The sequence below is a fragment of the Hyaena hyaena genome, unplaced genomic scaffold (assembly GCF_003009895.1).
Source record: "Hyaena hyaena isolate Hyena2069 unplaced genomic scaffold, ASM300989v1 scaffold_497, whole genome shotgun sequence".
Lineage (NCBI taxonomy): Eukaryota > Metazoa > Chordata > Mammalia > Carnivora > Hyaenidae > Hyaena > Hyaena hyaena.
In genome coordinates, this window is record NW_024081130.1 from 855,129 (window position 1) to 872,467 (window position 17,339).

At 46.5% G+C, this 17,339-nt stretch overlaps 2 protein-coding genes and 1 long non-coding RNA gene across 4 annotated transcripts in view; 1 reads left to right on the forward strand and 2 right to left on the reverse strand.

Annotated features, from left to right (window-relative positions):
* LOC120246998 overlaps positions 1-17,339 on the forward strand; it is a 131,743-nt gene that overhangs the window by 70,184 nt on the left and 44,220 nt on the right. The gene's annotated exons all lie outside the window — the stretch shown is intronic.
* On the reverse strand, positions 6,906-10,124 carry LOC120246990 (granzyme H-like). 2 transcript variants are annotated; one of them, XM_039254672.1, is made up of 6 exons: positions 9,896-9,932; positions 9,569-9,662; positions 8,675-8,822; positions 8,025-8,160; positions 7,563-7,820; positions 6,906-7,166 (listed from the first exon to the last, which is right to left on the reverse strand). In XM_039254672.1, the coding sequence occupies exons 3-6, from the start codon at positions 8,773-8,775 to the stop codon at positions 7,011-7,013; spliced, it is 651 nt and encodes a 216-aa protein (XP_039110603.1). In that variant the 5' UTR covers positions 8,776-8,822; positions 9,569-9,662; positions 9,896-9,932; the 3' UTR covers positions 6,906-7,010. The 2 variants fall into 2 exon arrangements, with proteins under 2 accessions (XP_039110603.1, XP_039110602.1); XM_039254671.1 differs by lacking the exon at positions 9,569-9,662 and having other exon boundaries at positions 9,896-10,124.
* Positions 11,606-13,638, reverse strand: LOC120246996 (mast cell protease 1A-like). Its single transcript, XM_039254678.1, has 5 exons — positions 13,446-13,638; positions 13,047-13,197; positions 12,675-12,810; positions 12,226-12,489; positions 11,606-11,884 (listed from the first exon to the last, which is right to left on the reverse strand). The coding sequence occupies exons 1-5, from the start codon at positions 13,498-13,500 to the stop codon at positions 11,723-11,725; spliced, it is 768 nt and encodes a 255-aa protein (XP_039110609.1). The 5' UTR covers positions 13,501-13,638; the 3' UTR covers positions 11,606-11,722.

The window sequence follows — 17,339 nt, forward strand, 5'->3', positions numbered from 1 at the left end:
ATTTCTCTTCAGTGTTAGACTGGAGATTTTAGCTAGGGCAGTTAGGCAGGAAATAGAAGTGCAAGTTACAGGGGACAAGAAAGAAGGAAACAAAACTGTCATTGTTTGAAGATATGATAGTGTACATAGAGAATGCCAAAGAATTGACAGATAGATGATTATAATTAATGAGATAGTTTAATAAGTTTCTTAGACACAAAATCAGTTTAAAAATTAATCACATTTCTCGGGTGCCAGGGTGGCTCAGTTGGTTAAGCGTCTGACTCTTGATTTCAGTTCAGGTCACGGTCTCACGGTTTGTGGGTTCGAGTGCTGCATCTGGCTCTTGTGCACTCTGCCTCCCTCTCGCTCTCTCCCTCTTCCTCACTCTCTCTCTGAAAATAAATAAGTAAACATTAAAAATTAATCACATTTCAATATATATAGCAATATATGAAATTTTGGAAAAGATAATATTTAAATGGCATGGAAATTATCAAATAACTAAACACAAATCTAAAACAAGATGTGCAAGATGTCTTTGGTGGAAATTATTAAGTCGCATTAAGAGATACTTAACAAAAACCCAAATACAAAGAGATTCTATGTTTGTGGATTAGAAGACTGAATATTATAAAAATATCAATTCTCTAAAAGTGATCTGTAGACTCATTGTATTCAAGAAGTATTTCATACAACTTAATCAGTTCTAAACATATGTGGAAAAACAAATGGCCACTAGCGAAGACAATCCTGAAGAACAGGATGGGAGGTCATGCTTTCAGCAAATTAAGCGGTAGTAAGGAAGATAGTGTGGTAGTGATGTGGGCACAGAAGCATAGACTGATAGTCCGGGAATAGATATCCCATACACATTTGGACACTGATATACATGTTTGGACACATATGATCTATGGACACTTGATTTATAATGGAGTTTTAATGGCAAAGCAGTGGGGATTTCTCCCTGATAAATACAGCCAGGACAGTAGATGTCTTTATGGTGTCCTACAGACACCACAAAAGCAAAAATAAAAACAAAAACAAAAACCATGACCATTTTATCACATGCCATATCCAAAATTCCATTTTCAGTGGATTATGGATACAAGCATAATGATTTGAAAATACAGTGTAACAAAATCTTCATGATAGGTAAAGATTTTATTAAAAAAACTTCTTTTAGTGTTTATTTATTTTTTGAGAGACAGTGTGAGCAGGGGAGGTACAGAGAGAGAGGGACCCACAATCTGAAGCAGGCTCTAGGCTCCAAGCTGTCAGCACAGAGCCTGACAAGGGGCCCCAACCCACAAGCTGTGAGATCATGACCTGAGCTGAAGTCGGCCGACGAACCGACTGAGCCACCCAGATGCCCCATGATTTTAAATCTTATATGTGGGGCACTTGGGTCGGTTAAGTGTCCGACTTTGGCTCAGGTCATGATCTCATGGTTCGTGAGTTCGAGCCCCACATCAGGCTCTGTGCTGACAGCTCAGAGCCTGGAGCCTGACTTGCAGTCTGTGTCTGCGTCTCCCTCACTCACATAGTCTCTCTCTCTCTCAAAAATAAATAAACATAAAAATTTTAAATCTTATATGTAAAAACACTGATCATAAAGAAAAGGAATGATGAACTGATACATTAAAATCAAGAGGAAACGAAGACAATTTGTAGAGGGGTCATAGATGCTTATAACAAACATAGAACTTACATTCCAATTATATAAAGAACTTCTATAAATCAATATGAAAAAGACAACTCACTAGAATAATGGGCAAAAGACTTGAATAGCTTCATCTGAAAAAAGAAGAAATCCAAGTGGCCAACAAACATATGAAAAGACATTACTCTCAGTCAATACCAGAGAACCAACCAGTTTAAATCACAGGGATATACTGGTTATAGTCACCAGGTTGGCTCTTTTCCTAAGTATATACTTGAGAGAAACATGTGAACATTTCCACCAGATACATCTCCAAATAGATCATAGCAGCATTATTCATGAAAGCCCCAGACTGGAATCGTTTAAAAGACTTAGCAACTGCAGCACAAACATCAAACCTTCGCATATTTATATAATCTAATATTGCATATCAATGAAAATAAGTAACTGATACCACATGCAGTTCCACAAATAAGTCTTACAGACATAATGTTGAGAGAAAAGGCCCGGAAAGACTATATTCACTGTGAAAATGAAACTATTTTGGATATAAATGCATCCATAGGTGGTAAGAGCATGATGCAAAGCAGGGAAGTGGTTCTCACAAAAGTCACAGCGGTAAGTTAATTCTGGGGTTGGAGGGCAGAGGGGGCATTTTTAGCAGGAAGAGACACATGGGGGCTTTCTGAAACTTGGCCTTCATTCTCTAAGTGTGCTTTTCATGTGTATATATTTTGCAATAAAAATTTCTTAAAAGTCTGTTTGCCAGTAGTTGGGGATTAGAGAGAACATTTGGACAGAGAACGGAATGTTGGAGAATAAATGGGGGCACAGCTGTTTTTAATGTTTTGATTTTCCCTTTTAATAAAAACTGTGATATTTGAACAAACATGGCTGTGATACATTTCACAATATTCCTAGATGGTTACATCTGCATTTGACTGTTTTATTACATTTCCGTCAGTTACAATTTTTTCTCCTCTGGGATGTTGGGACATTAAAGTAGGATGTCTCCCACCTCCGTCCTGGGCCCCATATACCACCAAAATGCAAAGTTCTGGGCAGGCAGTTGCTTGCTGAGGCTGCAACACTTCCCTCTCCCTCCCTTTGATGCTGACCTGGTCAGAAACCAATCTGGTTGCCCTTGTCATTGTAGGAGACCTATGTACTATGGAGACGTTCTGGACATTCTTAGGGCTGCCCTATTATCACACTTAGAAGGACAGACTAGAAGCTCCTTGGGAAGATTCTCCTGATGAGCTGGTGATTGTTTTGTGGAGCTTCAGTACTGGGAGAAGGCTGTCTCTGCACTGTTGTCTTCCCACCACACGTGTCTGCTGGGAGTGAGACACTTTCTTGGCAAGAGCTGGCCCGGGTTTTGGTCTAGTAGGAAAGAGCAGGTGACAAAGGAAACTCAATCGATCTGCATACAATCTCCCCATCAGAGTGGTTTGAGGGAGAGAGGGACCTGGAAACCCTGGATGTGGCAGAGAAAGAGTTGAAAAGAGGCTCAAGGACCTCAGTGTTTTCAGGCAGAAAAGCATATTACTGAGATAGAGTGGCTGACCCTGGGGCCCCGGGTAAATGTGAGAAAAAGGTAGAGGTGGACATATACCCCGAGACTCTCTTCCCAAATGTTCAGATCACCCAACTATTCAACAACAGGAGATCAGTAATGTTAATTCTATTATATCCATGGGATGAAATACTATCTGGTCATTAAATAGCATGTTTTATAAGACTGCTTAGTGACATGGAGCACTTTGCATCACCTAATATTAAGTGGAAAAAGTAGAATGTGAAATGATGTATACAATTTGATACTAATTCTGTTAAAAAAAAAAGCAACAGCCAGAATAATCATTTTATGACTCTTCTTTTCACCTTTATATTATCCATTTTTTTTCTGGTCATCGGTGTATATTAGTTTTATAGGTAGAACAAAATTTAGGGCCCATGATCCTTTTAAACAGCGAACACTATAACATATTGTGGTAGAGGCGAGCTAGCAGTTTAGCAAAACAATTTTCTTTTCTTCCAGAGGACCTGGGTAAATCCAGTCTTCCAGCCTCACTTGAAATTAGGTGTGACTATGTGACTATTGTAGCAAATGGGATGTGAATGGAGATGGTGTGGGTACCTCTCAGACGGGGCCTATAATGAGCCTCGCTTCTGCACCTGATCATCTAGTTTCTTTCCCTACCTGGGTTTGACCCAGATGAACAAGGGGAACTTGGAGGCTGTCTTTAGGAGCTTGAGCCTGGGTTCCTTAATCATGGGCACACATGTAATTTATCGTCTCAGCTGGGACACTTGAGAGTATGAAGGGGCATTACGTACCAGGAACAATCATTTCGGACTGTGGGTGAGCAAGATATAGGTTTCTATTGTATGAGTCACTAAAATGCTAAAGTTTATCTGGTAGAATAGTTAGGGTTTTCTTAACTAACACACGTACCAACTTTTTTTTTTTTTTAATAACTTGCCTATTAATGTTTTTGGCTTAGTTTTCTTTCTTTTGTTTCCTTAGCCTAGTTTTCTAGAATGGTGGATAATGTAGATTTCAATGACTGCAGAACATATTATATAAATGTGCCATATTTACCATTTCCCTATTTTGGACATTAATACTGATTCCAGTCTGAGGCCATTATTAAATAATGGCGTGATTAATGAACACCTTTTAAATAACCTCCCTACATGCACACACATACACATACACACACACATACACACACACTAACACACTTTAAACCTTATATAGGATTAAGTTCTAGAAATAAAAATCACAAAAGCAAGAGAGAGAAATAGGTGTGAACTGACTTAGAAATTTTAAGGGAACATCAACAGCAGCCTAGTCTTCATGACGCTACGGTCATTGTAAGGTAATAGTTTTTCTTCCTAACATATGTCATACTGTGTCAAGTGCTTCTATCAGGTGTAAGGGAAAAACTGACCCATAAGGCTGTCCTTCAAGGTCACACACCTCTGCCCCTGATGGTGGAGGTCCTTGGCTACTCTGCCCTTGGCTCAAGCTTCCACCCTGGGGCTCCATGGAGCTCTTCATGGCTGACTTTCCAAGGCCTCTACATTTCTTAGGTGTGATGGCTTCTCCTCAGAGTGTGCCCAGAGCTGTCCCCTGGCTCATGCACCTTCTACTCTTCTCTTGCTCACCCCCATCTGTGCATTCAGCTTTAATCTGTGCTGTTGCTTGTGCTATGAGCCCCAGGGAAGACTTGGCAGATGGACATAGGGACAGTCTTGTGTGAATAATTAGCTTTTATTTGCTTTTCACTTTTTTTTCCAATGTGCTGGATTTTGTTTTCACATCTATGTGATTTATTTGTTTCCTTTTTAGCAAAGTTCTTGGTTTCTTTGTTTCTTTTTTTGAGGGAAAGAAAGAGAATGCATGTGGGGGAGGGGAGGGATAGACAGAGAAGGAGAGAGAAAATCTTAAGCAGGCTCCATGCCCAGCACTGAGCCAGACCCAGAGCTTGATCTCACCATCATGAGATCATGACTTGAGCCCAAATCAAGAGTTGGACGCTTAACCTACTGAGCCACCCAGGTGCACCAATTCTTTCTCATTTTGACATAAGTCCTACTTGATTCAGTGTTTGTCTAATTGTTCAGCTATTTGTGAATTTGTTCTGTAACATTCAACTCACTAGTGGTATTTGAAGGATAGGGGACCCTAAAATAAGGTTGTCTGGTCACAGTGAACTATCTTCCACCTGAAATGTGGCATTTCATGGGTTTGTGGACTGAAGTTCATGTCTTCTACAGGTGAAATAAAAATAAGGCCGCCCTTTCTCCCTCTCTCCCTCCCTTACTTCTGGGCACAGCCTCTATTGTGCGTAGGTTAGAAACCTGAGGACCTGTGGGTCTCCAACTTTCTTCCAACTTCACATTGCCTTTCTGGAACCAAACAAAGTCATCCCTGTGAAATTGTGAGTTGCAATACAGATAAAGTTTAGGGATTTCAATTATTTTCAAGACAAGCTTTCTTGGGGCACCTAGGTGGCTCAATTGGTTGAATGTCTGACTTTGGCTTAGGTCATGATCTCATGGTTTATGAGTTCAAGCCCCATATCAGGCTCTGCTGTCAGCACAGAGCCCACTATGGATCTTCAGTCCTGCTATCTCTGCTCCTCCCCAGCTCGTGCTCTGTCTCTCAAAATTAAAATGAACATTAAAAAAGAGAGAGAGAGAGAGAGAGAGAGAGAGAGAGAGACAAGCTTTCCTGTGGATTCTAAAAAAAAAAAAAATCGTATGTGCCAAACTGAACTGCTTGGTGGAAGGAGAGAAACCAGGGCAATTTAGGAGAAATTTGTCATCACTGTAAGTTTCCCAGTTGCAGAGACAGAGCCTGTTATATGACTGGCACTAAGAGAGAGATCAACATTTGACGTATTGATGGATGGCAATGTGATACAGCCCAGCCTTCCCAGCCCTCTGGCTCACAAAGCTGTCATAACCCAGGTTACCAGCAGGGGGAGTCTGGGTCCTGAGACTAGGCCAGGCTGAATGGGGCTGAGGCTGTTGAGTGAGTGACTCCACAGGCTATGGTGGCTAAACTCCTTCCTGGGAGATACTGGTTTGGACTGAGGGAATCAGCGGGTCCTACCCATTGGGAAGTGGGTACTGCTCCTCGGAGAGGCATTGGGTGGGTTGGCAGCTCAGATGTGGCAAGATGGAAAACAGAGGCTGTTGTGGGATGGTCAGCCAAGGAGGAAGGTTGACTGAATTTAGTGCTGGGCACGGGACAGGGCAGAGAAGTGAAACCTGGGTGGGGCTGGGGCCGCATCTCAGGCTCCTAAGCTGCAGAAAGTCCTGGCTGTAGGAGAAACTTGCCTCCACTGCCCCAAAATGATGCCCCCTGGAGACAGGAAACAATGCTTGTGGCATGCCCCCTGGAGTAATTCCCTTTCTACTGACCAAATTGTGGGGTTCGTGATGGTGGTTGGCTTAGAGAAGTTATGACATTCCTATGGCCCAGAGAAGACAATTTTTGGGGAGAGAGGATTGTCCTTTTATAACAGAGTTTGGGCTGAACCCTTGCAGAGGACTAAGCCCCAAAGAGGTGTTATTGAGAAATTGATGAGAAACTATGTAGCAAAGGGTTTAGGGAGGATAGAGGGCTTGGGGAGAAAGGAGAAAACAAAACCCAGAATTGACAGCAGAAGTCTGCCTGCAGCAGTGTTGCTACGTACTGAAAGTGGTTCAGTGAATAAATAAGACTGCAGGCACACTCACTCTAGAGATCTATTTATTATGGCCCTGAAATGCCCACTCCCCTCCCTCCCAGCCTCAGGGGATTCTTTCCTCTGCTCCAGGAAAGGTGGCCAAGCACGGAGGAAGGTCAGCCTCACGCCTGCCTGGAGAGGTGCTTCAGTGTTTTCTTTATCCAGGGCAAGAAGTGTGAGACCTTGACGAAGACCCCTGGAGGTGTCCGGTCCAGGTTTCCATAAGAGAAAATCCCTTGGGCCACCTTGTTACATACAAGAGGGCCCCCAGAGTCCCCCTGTGGGGCAGAGAGAGAAAAGACTGGGCTGGCCTTCTGGTGGTCCTGCCCTCCCCACAGCCCTGGGGATGGAGGTCTGTGTTAGGGGCTGCATGGGAGATTGGACCCTGGGGAGTCCTTGTCCCCTCTCTTGGTCCCTGGGCCCCAGCCAGCCAGTGACTGTTCTTTCCAGCACTACCCAGGAAACTCGGATGATATGGCTGCCATGAGGAGACTGAGCCTTCCTCCCCAAACTGGGTGCACTGGAGGGGGTGAGGAGCTGAGGACTGGATTTGTGGACCCAGCCGCCCAGGCTCTCAGGCTGAGGCATGAAGGCATGGCCATTCCCATACCTGGGACCTCCCCAGGTCCCCAAGACCTCCTGGGGCCTGTCTAGGTAGATGCTGGAAGCCTGACCTTGAAGCCGGTCTTCATCTTCTTCGGGTCTCCTACACAAATCTGGGTGGCCCCGATGTAATAGCCACGGTAGCGGAATCTGCACTCCCAATCCTCCTGCACCATCAGCTCCACCTCCTGCAGAGTGGTTGCTAGAGTGCCCGTGGCCATCTGTCCCCAGCCGGCCACGCTGCACACCTGTCCTGGCCTCACCCGGGCCTTGCCCCTGGGCAGGCCCAGGGGCCTCACAGCTGCAGTCAGCTTGGCCTTTCTCGCCAGCTGATGGGAAGAAGCAAGAGAGGCCAGCTCAGCCAGTGGTCTCTGGGCCCGGGTGCCCCAATGCGGCTGTCCGGTCTTCTCTCTCCCCTGAGCCACTGGGACTGGTCAGGCAGCCAGGAAGGGAAGGAGGGAGGAGTCAAGTCCCAGTGGGAGGAGAGACAGTGTGGACCCAGAAGAGCAAGGGCAGCGGGGAGGCCTCCTTACCTGCAGTAGCATGATGTCGTTGGCCAAGTTCTTTCGATTATAGTCTGGGTGGGGGATGGCTCTCTTCACGGGGATGATCTGCTGGGTCTTCTCCTGCTTCTTGATGTTGTGGGCCCCCAGGGTGACGTTGATGGAGCTGCATGGAGAGCAGAGTGGGGGGTGGGGGGGTGGGATCACAGGAAACAGCCCAGGAGCCATGAAGGGCAGGTGCAGCTGGGGTGGGCAGGACTGGGGTGGGTGGGGGGACATCAAGGTGGCAGATGGGTCCTGGATTCTCTTTTTTTTTCTTTTTTTCTTCTTTTTTTCACTGAGGGCAGGGCTTCTGGGAGCTGTCTTCTGTTCTGAAGCAATATGATGAAATTACTCTGAGTTTGCATTTTGGCGCTAATGCATGCTTCCATCCTCCACTGCTGCTTTATTTGCCTGGCGTGGTCCGTCTCTATCCACTGTGCCACTTACTCTCACATCTGACCCTCCGACTAAAGGCTCACTTGTCCTGGGTCTCAGCCTTTAGCTGCCCCAGCTGTGCTCTCAGCAGGCTCTTTTGATGAGCTCTCATAGTCTTGAATGACCAGGAGCCGGGGATGCTTCCCTGGGCTGCAGCCCCAAGGGAAAGGGCAGGGGTCCCCCTAGCGGTCTCTGCCCCTCACCTTCCCAAGCAGTGAGCAGCCGTCAGAACAAAGTCCTCATTCACAAGGGTACCACCGCACCTCTTCTTACTGTCCTTGTCCAGAAACTGGACAAATGCCATGTAGGGCCGGGAGTGGGGCGTGGCCTCATGGCCTCCGATGATCTCCTCTGAAAGAAAAGGCTGGTGAGTGGGGTAACTGGCAGCTGCTATGGTCAGGAGGGAAAGCTTAGGAAGGTGGTGATTGAGGGTCTTCTCAGGTTCTCCTTGTAGCCAGAGGACTTTGCTGAACCTCAAGCCTTATAACCCCTCTGAGAAGGGGGCAGTGCTTGTTCTCCACATCCTACCTCACACATGTGTGTGGGGGAGAGAAGATCTATCTTCAAGATGGTGGAATCTCAGGGTATTGTGGACAGGACTCCCCTGATGCCTTCTTTCTCAGTGAGTCTCCCGGGCCCCTCTGAGCCTCTGTTAACATCCTGATGGGTACCATTTTCTAATAAACTACCTATGCCTTTATGGAGTTGGACTCTCTAATATTCTCATGTTCCACATGGCCTTACACATCCTAAGGTCTCAGCAGACATTTTTAAGTTGCATCAATGAATGGCCTTCAATTAGTTTTGGCTGAGGTTGGGTAGAGATCGGGATGGTGGGATTCAAGGCCACAGGAATTAGAGAGGGCACTGTCAAAAGCAGTGGAGCAGTCGAGGGCCTGGGAAGGCAGAGGTGGGTGGTGCTGGGATGGGCTGCACAGGTCTGGGATTGAGCTTGGGAGGCAGTCATCTAGCTGCTGCTGGGATCACCCTCCCCTGGGCAGGATTGAACAGGTGGAGAGCACTGAGAAATTTAACTGGCTTTTGAAGGTGGGCCCAGGGATAACACCCACTGCTGCAGCTGGTTTGTCTGAACTTACCTTTCCTGGGTTGGAGCGAGGAATTTTAAAGCCTGTTTTTCGTAGTTTCATATCTTCTGTCAAATGTCTTTCTATGAACAACCCACTTTCCAAGCTATAAGAGAGAGGCTAACGCTTACCAAACCTTCTAGTGAACACCCTTCCTTCTGGCCATCCTTGTTGAGTGTGTTTGTGGAGCATCAGACCTGTTAGTCTTGGTTTCAGATAGGAGCTGGGGTTCAGGAAGTTGCTGGGCTCAAATTCCGGACTGCACTGCACAGAAGAGTCAGGACTACAGGGGGCTTTGTAGGATGGGCTCAGGCCTCTGGAATGGGGATGGTCACTCACCTGTCCTGGCCTCAAGGGGCAACAGAAGGCCCAGCAAAAGCAGAAGTGGTTGCATCTTCCCTGAAGTTCTGCCCAGGTCAGAGCTGCCCGTCTTTCTTCCTTCCAGATACACAGCCCCAAGGGGAATGAAAGATGGGGGGCTCACTGACCATCTAGGCCTCCTCGATTTGTATTCGTGTAGAGCTGGGCGTCATCATATGAAGTGGTTTTCTTGGGCTGGGTGACAATGCTACAGCCTTCCCACTTATACTCCCACTGCTGAGTCATGAGGGGAAAATGAGAAGAAAGAACAAGAAAGTGATAGCTCGAACTAGAGCCTACAGAAGGGCTGGTTCCTTAGAAGCCCCTCCGTGACTGAATCGAGACAAGAATGTGTTTATTTCTCGGCTCCTGGCTCTTTTTCCATTGTGAGGAAATCCTGAATAATTGTTTAGCTTGCTAGATCCAGGGAGATGAGAGACATGGCTCATGCCTTGAGATGCTGATGGTCACCAGGAGCAGACCAAGAATCTGCACTGAGTGTACCTTTTCCCACAGTCTAAGCACGCTCATCAATGGCAAACATTTAACAAACCACTTCTTTCCAGGCTGCCTTCTCTTAGGTGGGTGTTTTATTTTTTTAATTATTATTTTTTATATGTTTATTTCTTTTGAGAGGGAGAGATTATGAGTGTGGGAGGGGCAAGAGAGAAGTGGAGAGAGAGAGAGAGAGAGAGAGAGAGAGAGAATCCCAGGTAGGCTCTGGGCTGTCAGTGTGGATCAGGACTGTGAGATGATGACCTGAGCCGAAATCGAGGGTCAGAGGCTTAACCAACTGAGCCACCCAAGCACCCCTAAGGTGGGTGTGTTTAAAATGAGATTACTTTTCTGAATACATTCTTATATAAGAGACTTGGAGATTGTTGAAAAATGGAAGAAAAAATTTACTCGATAAGCTATATAGGCTATAGGATACCTTTGAAATAATAGGATACCTTAGAAAAAGAACTTTTTATTATAATATGCTTCCTTTGGAGACACATTCATTCACATATACACGTGCCCGCGCGTGCACAACACACACACACACACACACACACGGAACCAGTGTTAGATGGAAGAGGCTGGATTAGACCAAGATGGAAGAACACCCTGAAGCCTGAAGGTCATTCAAGCCCATGGAAGGAAGATGGGTTGCAGGACACCAGAGGGTGTGCTGGGCTCTGGGACCATGGCAAGGCTGTGACAGGCACTTAGACTACGCTGGCACTTAGACTACTGAAGGGCCCTCTTGAAACTTCTCAGGCTCCAAGCTGCCACTCTGATCTGGGGAGGGAACGCTGCATGGGCTGAACTACAGCTTTCCAGAATCTTCTCGCCCATTTCTATTAGGCTGGAAAAGTGGTCAGCTATCTCAGAGCTTCTTAGGTGGTCTCCTTCCAAATGTGGGTTCCTTTATGTTGCCATATTAGGGTAGGATGGGGTGGGGGTGTAGGTGTGGGATGAAGTAGAAAGGCATATGGATGAGATAGGAGGGTCCTCTAGAAGACGGTCATTTTCCCTGGGGCGGTGTCTCCCTTTCCCTGATGGAGCTTACACTGAGCCTGGCAGGGGGCGTGTATTTGGAAGGAACTGGGTATCAGAGCAGCATGCCTTTTTATTCTAGAGAATGTGAACAGATGGTTGCCATAGCTAATGAATGTTGTTTTGGGGAATAAAGGAGGAACCTAATTTCCACTAGAGACAGAAGTTTATTAAGTCCCTGGAAGCCTCCTCTCCACCCCCTTTGCCCAATGCAGTTCTGGCCTCTGTCCCAGAGAAAGTGGACGGATTGATCCTGGGGACATCTCAGTCTGGTCCCTGCAGGCTGAAGGGTCTCATTGTTTTTTCTATCCAATGCATAAAGCTCGAGATCCTGGTGTAGACACGTGGAGGTCTCCCATCTTTTTTCCCAAAGGAGACAATGCCCTGGGCCACGTTGTTGCACACAAAGGGGCCTCCGGAGTCTCCCTATGGGCAGAGAGAGGAAGGGCTGAGCTGGGCCTTCTTTTGGTCCTGGGCCCCTGCTGCCCCTGGGGATAGGTGGTCTCTGTTAGGGGCTGTGGGTGAGATCAGGGCCAGGTGAGGCCTGGGGCTCCAGCCTGGTCCTCTCACTCCCCTCTATCTTCTCCCTCAGAGAACCTCTTCCCATAAGCAGATGTGGGACAGTGTCTCACCCCTGCTAGGGACACAAGACAGGAGACTGGATTGGACGGAAAGGCTGAGGACATAAGGACACGGCTAGTTCTCACTGCCCCTTCTCAAAACACGGCTGTCCCAGGGCTTGGCATGGACAGTGGTGGGGATCTCACCTTAAAAGAAGACTTCCTCTTTCTTGGGTTCCCCACACACATCTGGGTGGTGCTGTTATATCGGTGTTTGAAGAGGGAGATGCATTGCTTGTCCTTCTGGATTTCCAGCTCTACCTCATGCAGTTTCTCTGCCCCAGAGAGGCTGTTCGCGCTGAGTCTCCCCCAGCCGGCCACACTGCACACCATCCCTGGCCTCACCCACATCCTCCTCTTGGGCAGCCTGAGTGGGCTCACATACGTGGTCAGGTTGGCCTTCCTTTTCAGCTGAGTGCCAAGGAACAGTATTGTCATCTACAGATGGCTCACAAAGAGCCCGGGGACAGTCATGGCGTTGCCATCTTCAGAGCTCAGGGCAAGTGAGGAGGTCATAGTGGGAAGGAGGGACAGGAATGAGGTCTCAGGGAATATAGGAATAACGTGTCCAGGAACCAGTGGAGTGAGGGCCCTACCTGCAGTAACATGATGTCATTGAGAAAGGTTTCAGAATTATAGTCTTGGTGAGGGATGATTTTTCCCACGGAGATGCTCTGCTGGGTCGTCTCCTGCTTCTTGATGTTGTGGGCCCCCAGGATGACGGTGATGGAGCTGGACACAGAGTAGGGTTGGGGTGGGGTCACAGGAAGTACAGCCCCAGGGCCCTGGAGGGTATAGGACAGCTAGGGGCAGGGCAGGATGGGTCTGGAGAGGAATTACAGGGAATGGGGCCCCGGGGCTGAGCATTTCTGTGCCCTGTGCTTCTTGGCAGCCCAGACTGGGTGGGAGTTAACCTCATGGTTAACACCTCTTAACGGAAGGGTGGAGAATCAGGCTCTGCTTCTCACCTTCCCCTGCAGTGAGCTGCCGTTAACACAAAGTCCTCACGTACAAGGAAACCCCCGCAGGTTTTCCAGGTTTTATCTGGATTCTGGGTCTGGAGATATGCCATGAAGGGACGAGAATGAGGCTTGGCTTCGTGGCCCCCGATTATTTTCCCTGAAAGAAAACTTCTACTCTGCATGCTGTGCTCATGAAGCTGCAAGGTGGAGAGGGGCTGAGGGGGAGAAACTGCAGCAGGTGGGAGTTGGGGTGGCAGAGAGCACAGTCTGTAGTAGCCAGAAGCAACCCAGAAGGCTTCCTCAGGCAGCCTCCCTGGCTTGCTACATGACCCACGAGACTCAGATTTTCCCTCTGACAAACAGCAGAGGAGTCCTTGTTCCTTGTGTCCTGCTGCAGACACTCACCTGCGTCAGCCTCGGAGGCCAGAAGAAAGGTCACCAAGAGCAGGAGTAGCTGCATCTCCTCAAGAAGGCAGCCTGGGTCAGAGCTGCTGACGCCCCCTCCTAGACTTCTAACCGTGGTCTTCTTCTCTGGTGTTGTGGTCTTTATCACGTAAGGCTCCTGCCCTCTGAGTGCCTCCTTCTGCTGTCTGATCAAGTCCTGGACTGAGTGAAATAACTTATCGGACACCATATCAGTATTGGAGATCTTAACCACACCAGCTGAAAACAGGAACCACCCGCTACAGATGGGGTGATTGAAAATGTTGCATCAGAGAGTAGCAAGTCCCTGAGGAGCAGAAATATGAGCCTTATGATGATAGATCCGAGAACATCTCATCTTCCTTGGCTCTCATTAGATCGTCAGAACGATCTTTTATTGAAGCCCCTTTCGAGTGAGACTCAGGGGTATTATAGGGGAGATTCCTTGCTTCTGGTGGAAGAGACAAAATCACTGGTGATCTGATAAGGATGCCGAGGGCCATGGTTAGAGGGAGGGACAGAAAGAATGGTGTGGGAGTAATGTTGAAGAGGGCTTGGTCAAGTTCTTAAAGGATTGAGTGGTTTAAAACAACAGCAATGACACCACCACCACTACCACCACAAGCACCATTTATTTTTCCCATGAATCTGCAAGTTGGTCCGAGTTTAGTGCGGAGAACTCCCCTTTGCTCCCATTGGTGTCAGGAGAGGCTTGAAGCCTGGAGGCTGGGATCACCTGAAGGCTCACTCTGCCCAGTGGTTGGTGCTGGTTGTCTACTGGGCAGTTCCTCTCTATGAGATCCTCTCCTATAGTCTTTGCATGGGCTTGTTTAGTCTTCCTTGCAACATGATGGTTGGCTTCCCAGAGGAGGCTTGTCCCCACAGTCGAGCCAGGCAGAAGCTGTGTTCTTTCTTTACCTAGACTTTGAGGTCACATGACATCCATTCTACCATATTCAGCTGCTTGGGGCAATCAAAAGCCTCGACACATATTGAAAGGAAAGGGGCATAGGACCACTTCTGAGGGGGAGGAGTATTTCGGTCATATAAGAAGAGCCTGTGGGATGGGAGACACAGTGGCAGTCATAGCAAAGGACAGTCTGCCATATGGCTTTGGGTGCAGGTCGAGTTGGTCAGAGGACTTGAAACCACTGATTGGTCTCAGTCGAGGCCTTTGCCTTTGGACAGGTTGGGGTGTGCTCTGTCCAAACCAAATATATTGAGGATGGAAGAGGGTTGGTTCTCTCATATGAGTTACTGCTACTGCGTGAAGTGGGAATGAATGCCAGGGAACTAGAACAGTATCCTCACACAACTGTCTGGAGAGCTTTCTTCCTCATATCCTTGTAGCATTTGCTAAATAAGTTCTAATCGTCTCCCCATAATGGATAAAGAGAAGGGACTCATGGAAGTGAAAATATTATTGCTTCTAACCATGTTGATCCCAGGTCTCTTGAGAAGCACTAAAATCAATGGTGACTCTGGCAGGGTGGGGAGCCACAGGGAACCAGTAGATGGCATGGCATGCAAGCCCGTATGAGGAAGGTGCCCACGCCAGGCCTCCTCTGTGGACACGCTTCTCATCCTGCATGGGCTTGGACGCCCCGCACTGGGCAGCCCAGCTTAGGATGGCAGAATAAATGTGAGATGAGGAGGGCAGCCCAGCTCAGGAAGTGGATGCCCAAGTGGTGTGAGGAGGATGTTCACATAAGGGACTGGCCTAGTAGGTGATACCAGAGCTCAAGTAAGCAGACAGGGGCTTCCGCTGAGGGGCTGTCCGGCATAATTCATCAGAGATGGTTGAGTATAGTGAGGCAGGCTTTGGCATGAAGGGGCTGCCTTTAAAATGAAACAGCCTCCGCCATTGGCAGGGATCTTTTTTTTTTTTAATTAGTTTTGCAAGATATATATTTTTTCCCTATAGTTTTACTTTCATCTTATTTGTGTTTTTATATTTAAAATGTATCTCTTACAAACAGTACAAAATTTGGTGTTGACTTTCTTATCTAGACTATCAGTCTCTGTTCTTTAGAGTATTTACTCTCTCTTTACATTTAATGGAGCTGCTGAAAGGGTTGGCTGAAGAATATCTTATTGATATTTGATTTGTATTGGTGTGATGCATTCTTTGCTCTTTTGTCCTTTTTCTGCCTATTTTGTCTTCTTTGTTAGCTTTTATTTATACCTGTACTTATTATCTTATTTACTCTAGGATTACAATATGACCCTTCACATATCACCATCTACTTTGAATTAATGTTATAACACTTCACCTAAGAACCTTGTAATGATGTGTTTCCATTTAACGCCCCCCACCTTTGAGTTATTTTTGTCATACATTTTACGGTATGCCATAATTCCTAAAGCATTTTGCCTTAAATAATCAGTGATCTTTAAAAGATATTTACATAAAGTCTTTTAAATGTTTTCTTTTTTCTTTTATTTATTTACTTATTTTTTATAGTTTAAAATGTATTTATTATATTTTTAATATAATTTGTTGTCATATTGGCTTCCATACAACACCCAGTGCTCAGCACAAGTGCCCTCCTCAGTGCCCATCACCCACTTTCCCCTCTCTCCCCCATCCCCATCAACCCTCCGTTTGTTCTCTGTATTTAAGAGTCTCTTATGGTTTGCCTCCCTCACTCTCTGTTTTTAACATTTTTTCCCCTCTTTCCTTCCTCCATGGTCTTCTGTTCACATAAAGTCTTTTATATTCAGTCACATTTCACACTGTTATTTCTCTTTTTCCCTTCCTGCTTTCAACAGGGATCATTTTCCCTTTGGCCTAAAGCCTTTTCTTTTCTTTTTGTGCTTTTTGCAAAGCAGTTCTGATGGCAACAGTTCTCTCACCTTTGTTTTCCTGAAAATGACTTCATTTTGCTTTTACTTTTAACAATATTTTCCCCGGATATAGAATTCCAGGTTGAATTCTAGAAATTGGTTGCTGATTTCTTTTTTTTTCTTTCAACTCTTTAAAAAATGTCATTTGTCTGTCTTCTGATTCTATTATTTCTGGGAGAAGCTCCTTGTTATTCTTCTTGTTGTTTCCTCTAGAGTAATGTATCTCTTTTCCCTTCAACTTGCAATTTTTGATCTTTCTCAGACCCGGTATGACTATTATGTGCTTGGATGTGGCTTTCCTTGTCCTCCCTGAGACTCGCTGAACTTCCAGACTCTGGGGATGAGAAATGTCATCCAGCAATAGGCCTCTGACGAAAGGAACCCATGCTGCCCTTGTTTCATGGTGAAATATGCTGGGTGATGAAAAGCAGAGCCATGTGGGATACAGATAGGTAATAAACCTGTGAGTTCTCTAAGTCCACAAAGATGGTAATGGAAGGCCGAGCCATCTCAGTACAATTCCTGAAACACCTGAGCAAGATTTGCCGTTCCTTAAGGCCTCTCCCTTACCAGGAGCTGGCTTTGCATTTCTCTCTGGTCACACTGAGGCCTGACTGTTGCAGTAGGTGTGTGGGAAGGAAGGGTGGTGGGAGCAGATCTTGGGGATGAGGGGCACTTCCTTGAGGAAGAGTTATTTTATTTTGTTTTATGTCTTAATTTTCATTACAGAGATTTAAAAAAAAATTTTTTTTAAATGTTTTATTTATTTCTAGGAGAGAGAGAGAGAGAGAGACAGCGTGAGCAGGGGAGGGTCAGAGAGAGAGGGAGTCACAGACTGAAACAGGCTCCAGGCTCTGAGCTGGCAGTCAGCACAGAGCCCGACGCGGGGCTCAAACCCACGAACCTCGAGATCATGACCTAAGCGAAAGTCGGACGCTTAACCGACTAAGCCACCCAGGCGCCCCCATTACAGAGATTTTTAAGTTAGGGAAGAATTGCTTTCTCCAAGTTGGGGGTTGGGGGATATTT

Bases quoted from the DNA above. Each gene is read 5' to 3' on its own strand.
- LOC120246996 (XM_039254678.1), bottom strand. From the start codon at position 13,500: ATGCAGCTACTCCTGCTCTTGGTGACCTTTCTTCTGGCCTCCGAGGCT. The intron at 13,198-13,445 runs GTGAGTGTCTGC...GTTTTCTTTCAG, and splicing joins GGCCTCCGAGGCTGACGCAG to GGAAAATAATCGGGGGCCAC. The intron at 12,811-13,046 runs GTGAGAAGCAGA...CTCTGTGTCCAG, and splicing joins GCAGCTCACTGCAGGGGAAG to CTCCATCACCGTCATCCTGG.
- LOC120246990 (XM_039254671.1), bottom strand. From the start codon at position 9,950: ATGCAACCACTTCTGCTTTTGCTGGGCCTTCTGTTGCCCCTTGAGGCC. The intron at 8,161-8,674 runs GTGAGGGGCAGA...CTCTCCATGCAG, and splicing joins GCTGCTCACTGCTTGGGAAG to CTCCATCAACGTCACCCTGG. The intron at 7,167-7,562 runs GTCAGGCTTCCA...TCTGCCCCACAG, and splicing joins AGATGAAGACCGGCTTCAAG to GGGGACTCTGGGGGCCCTCT.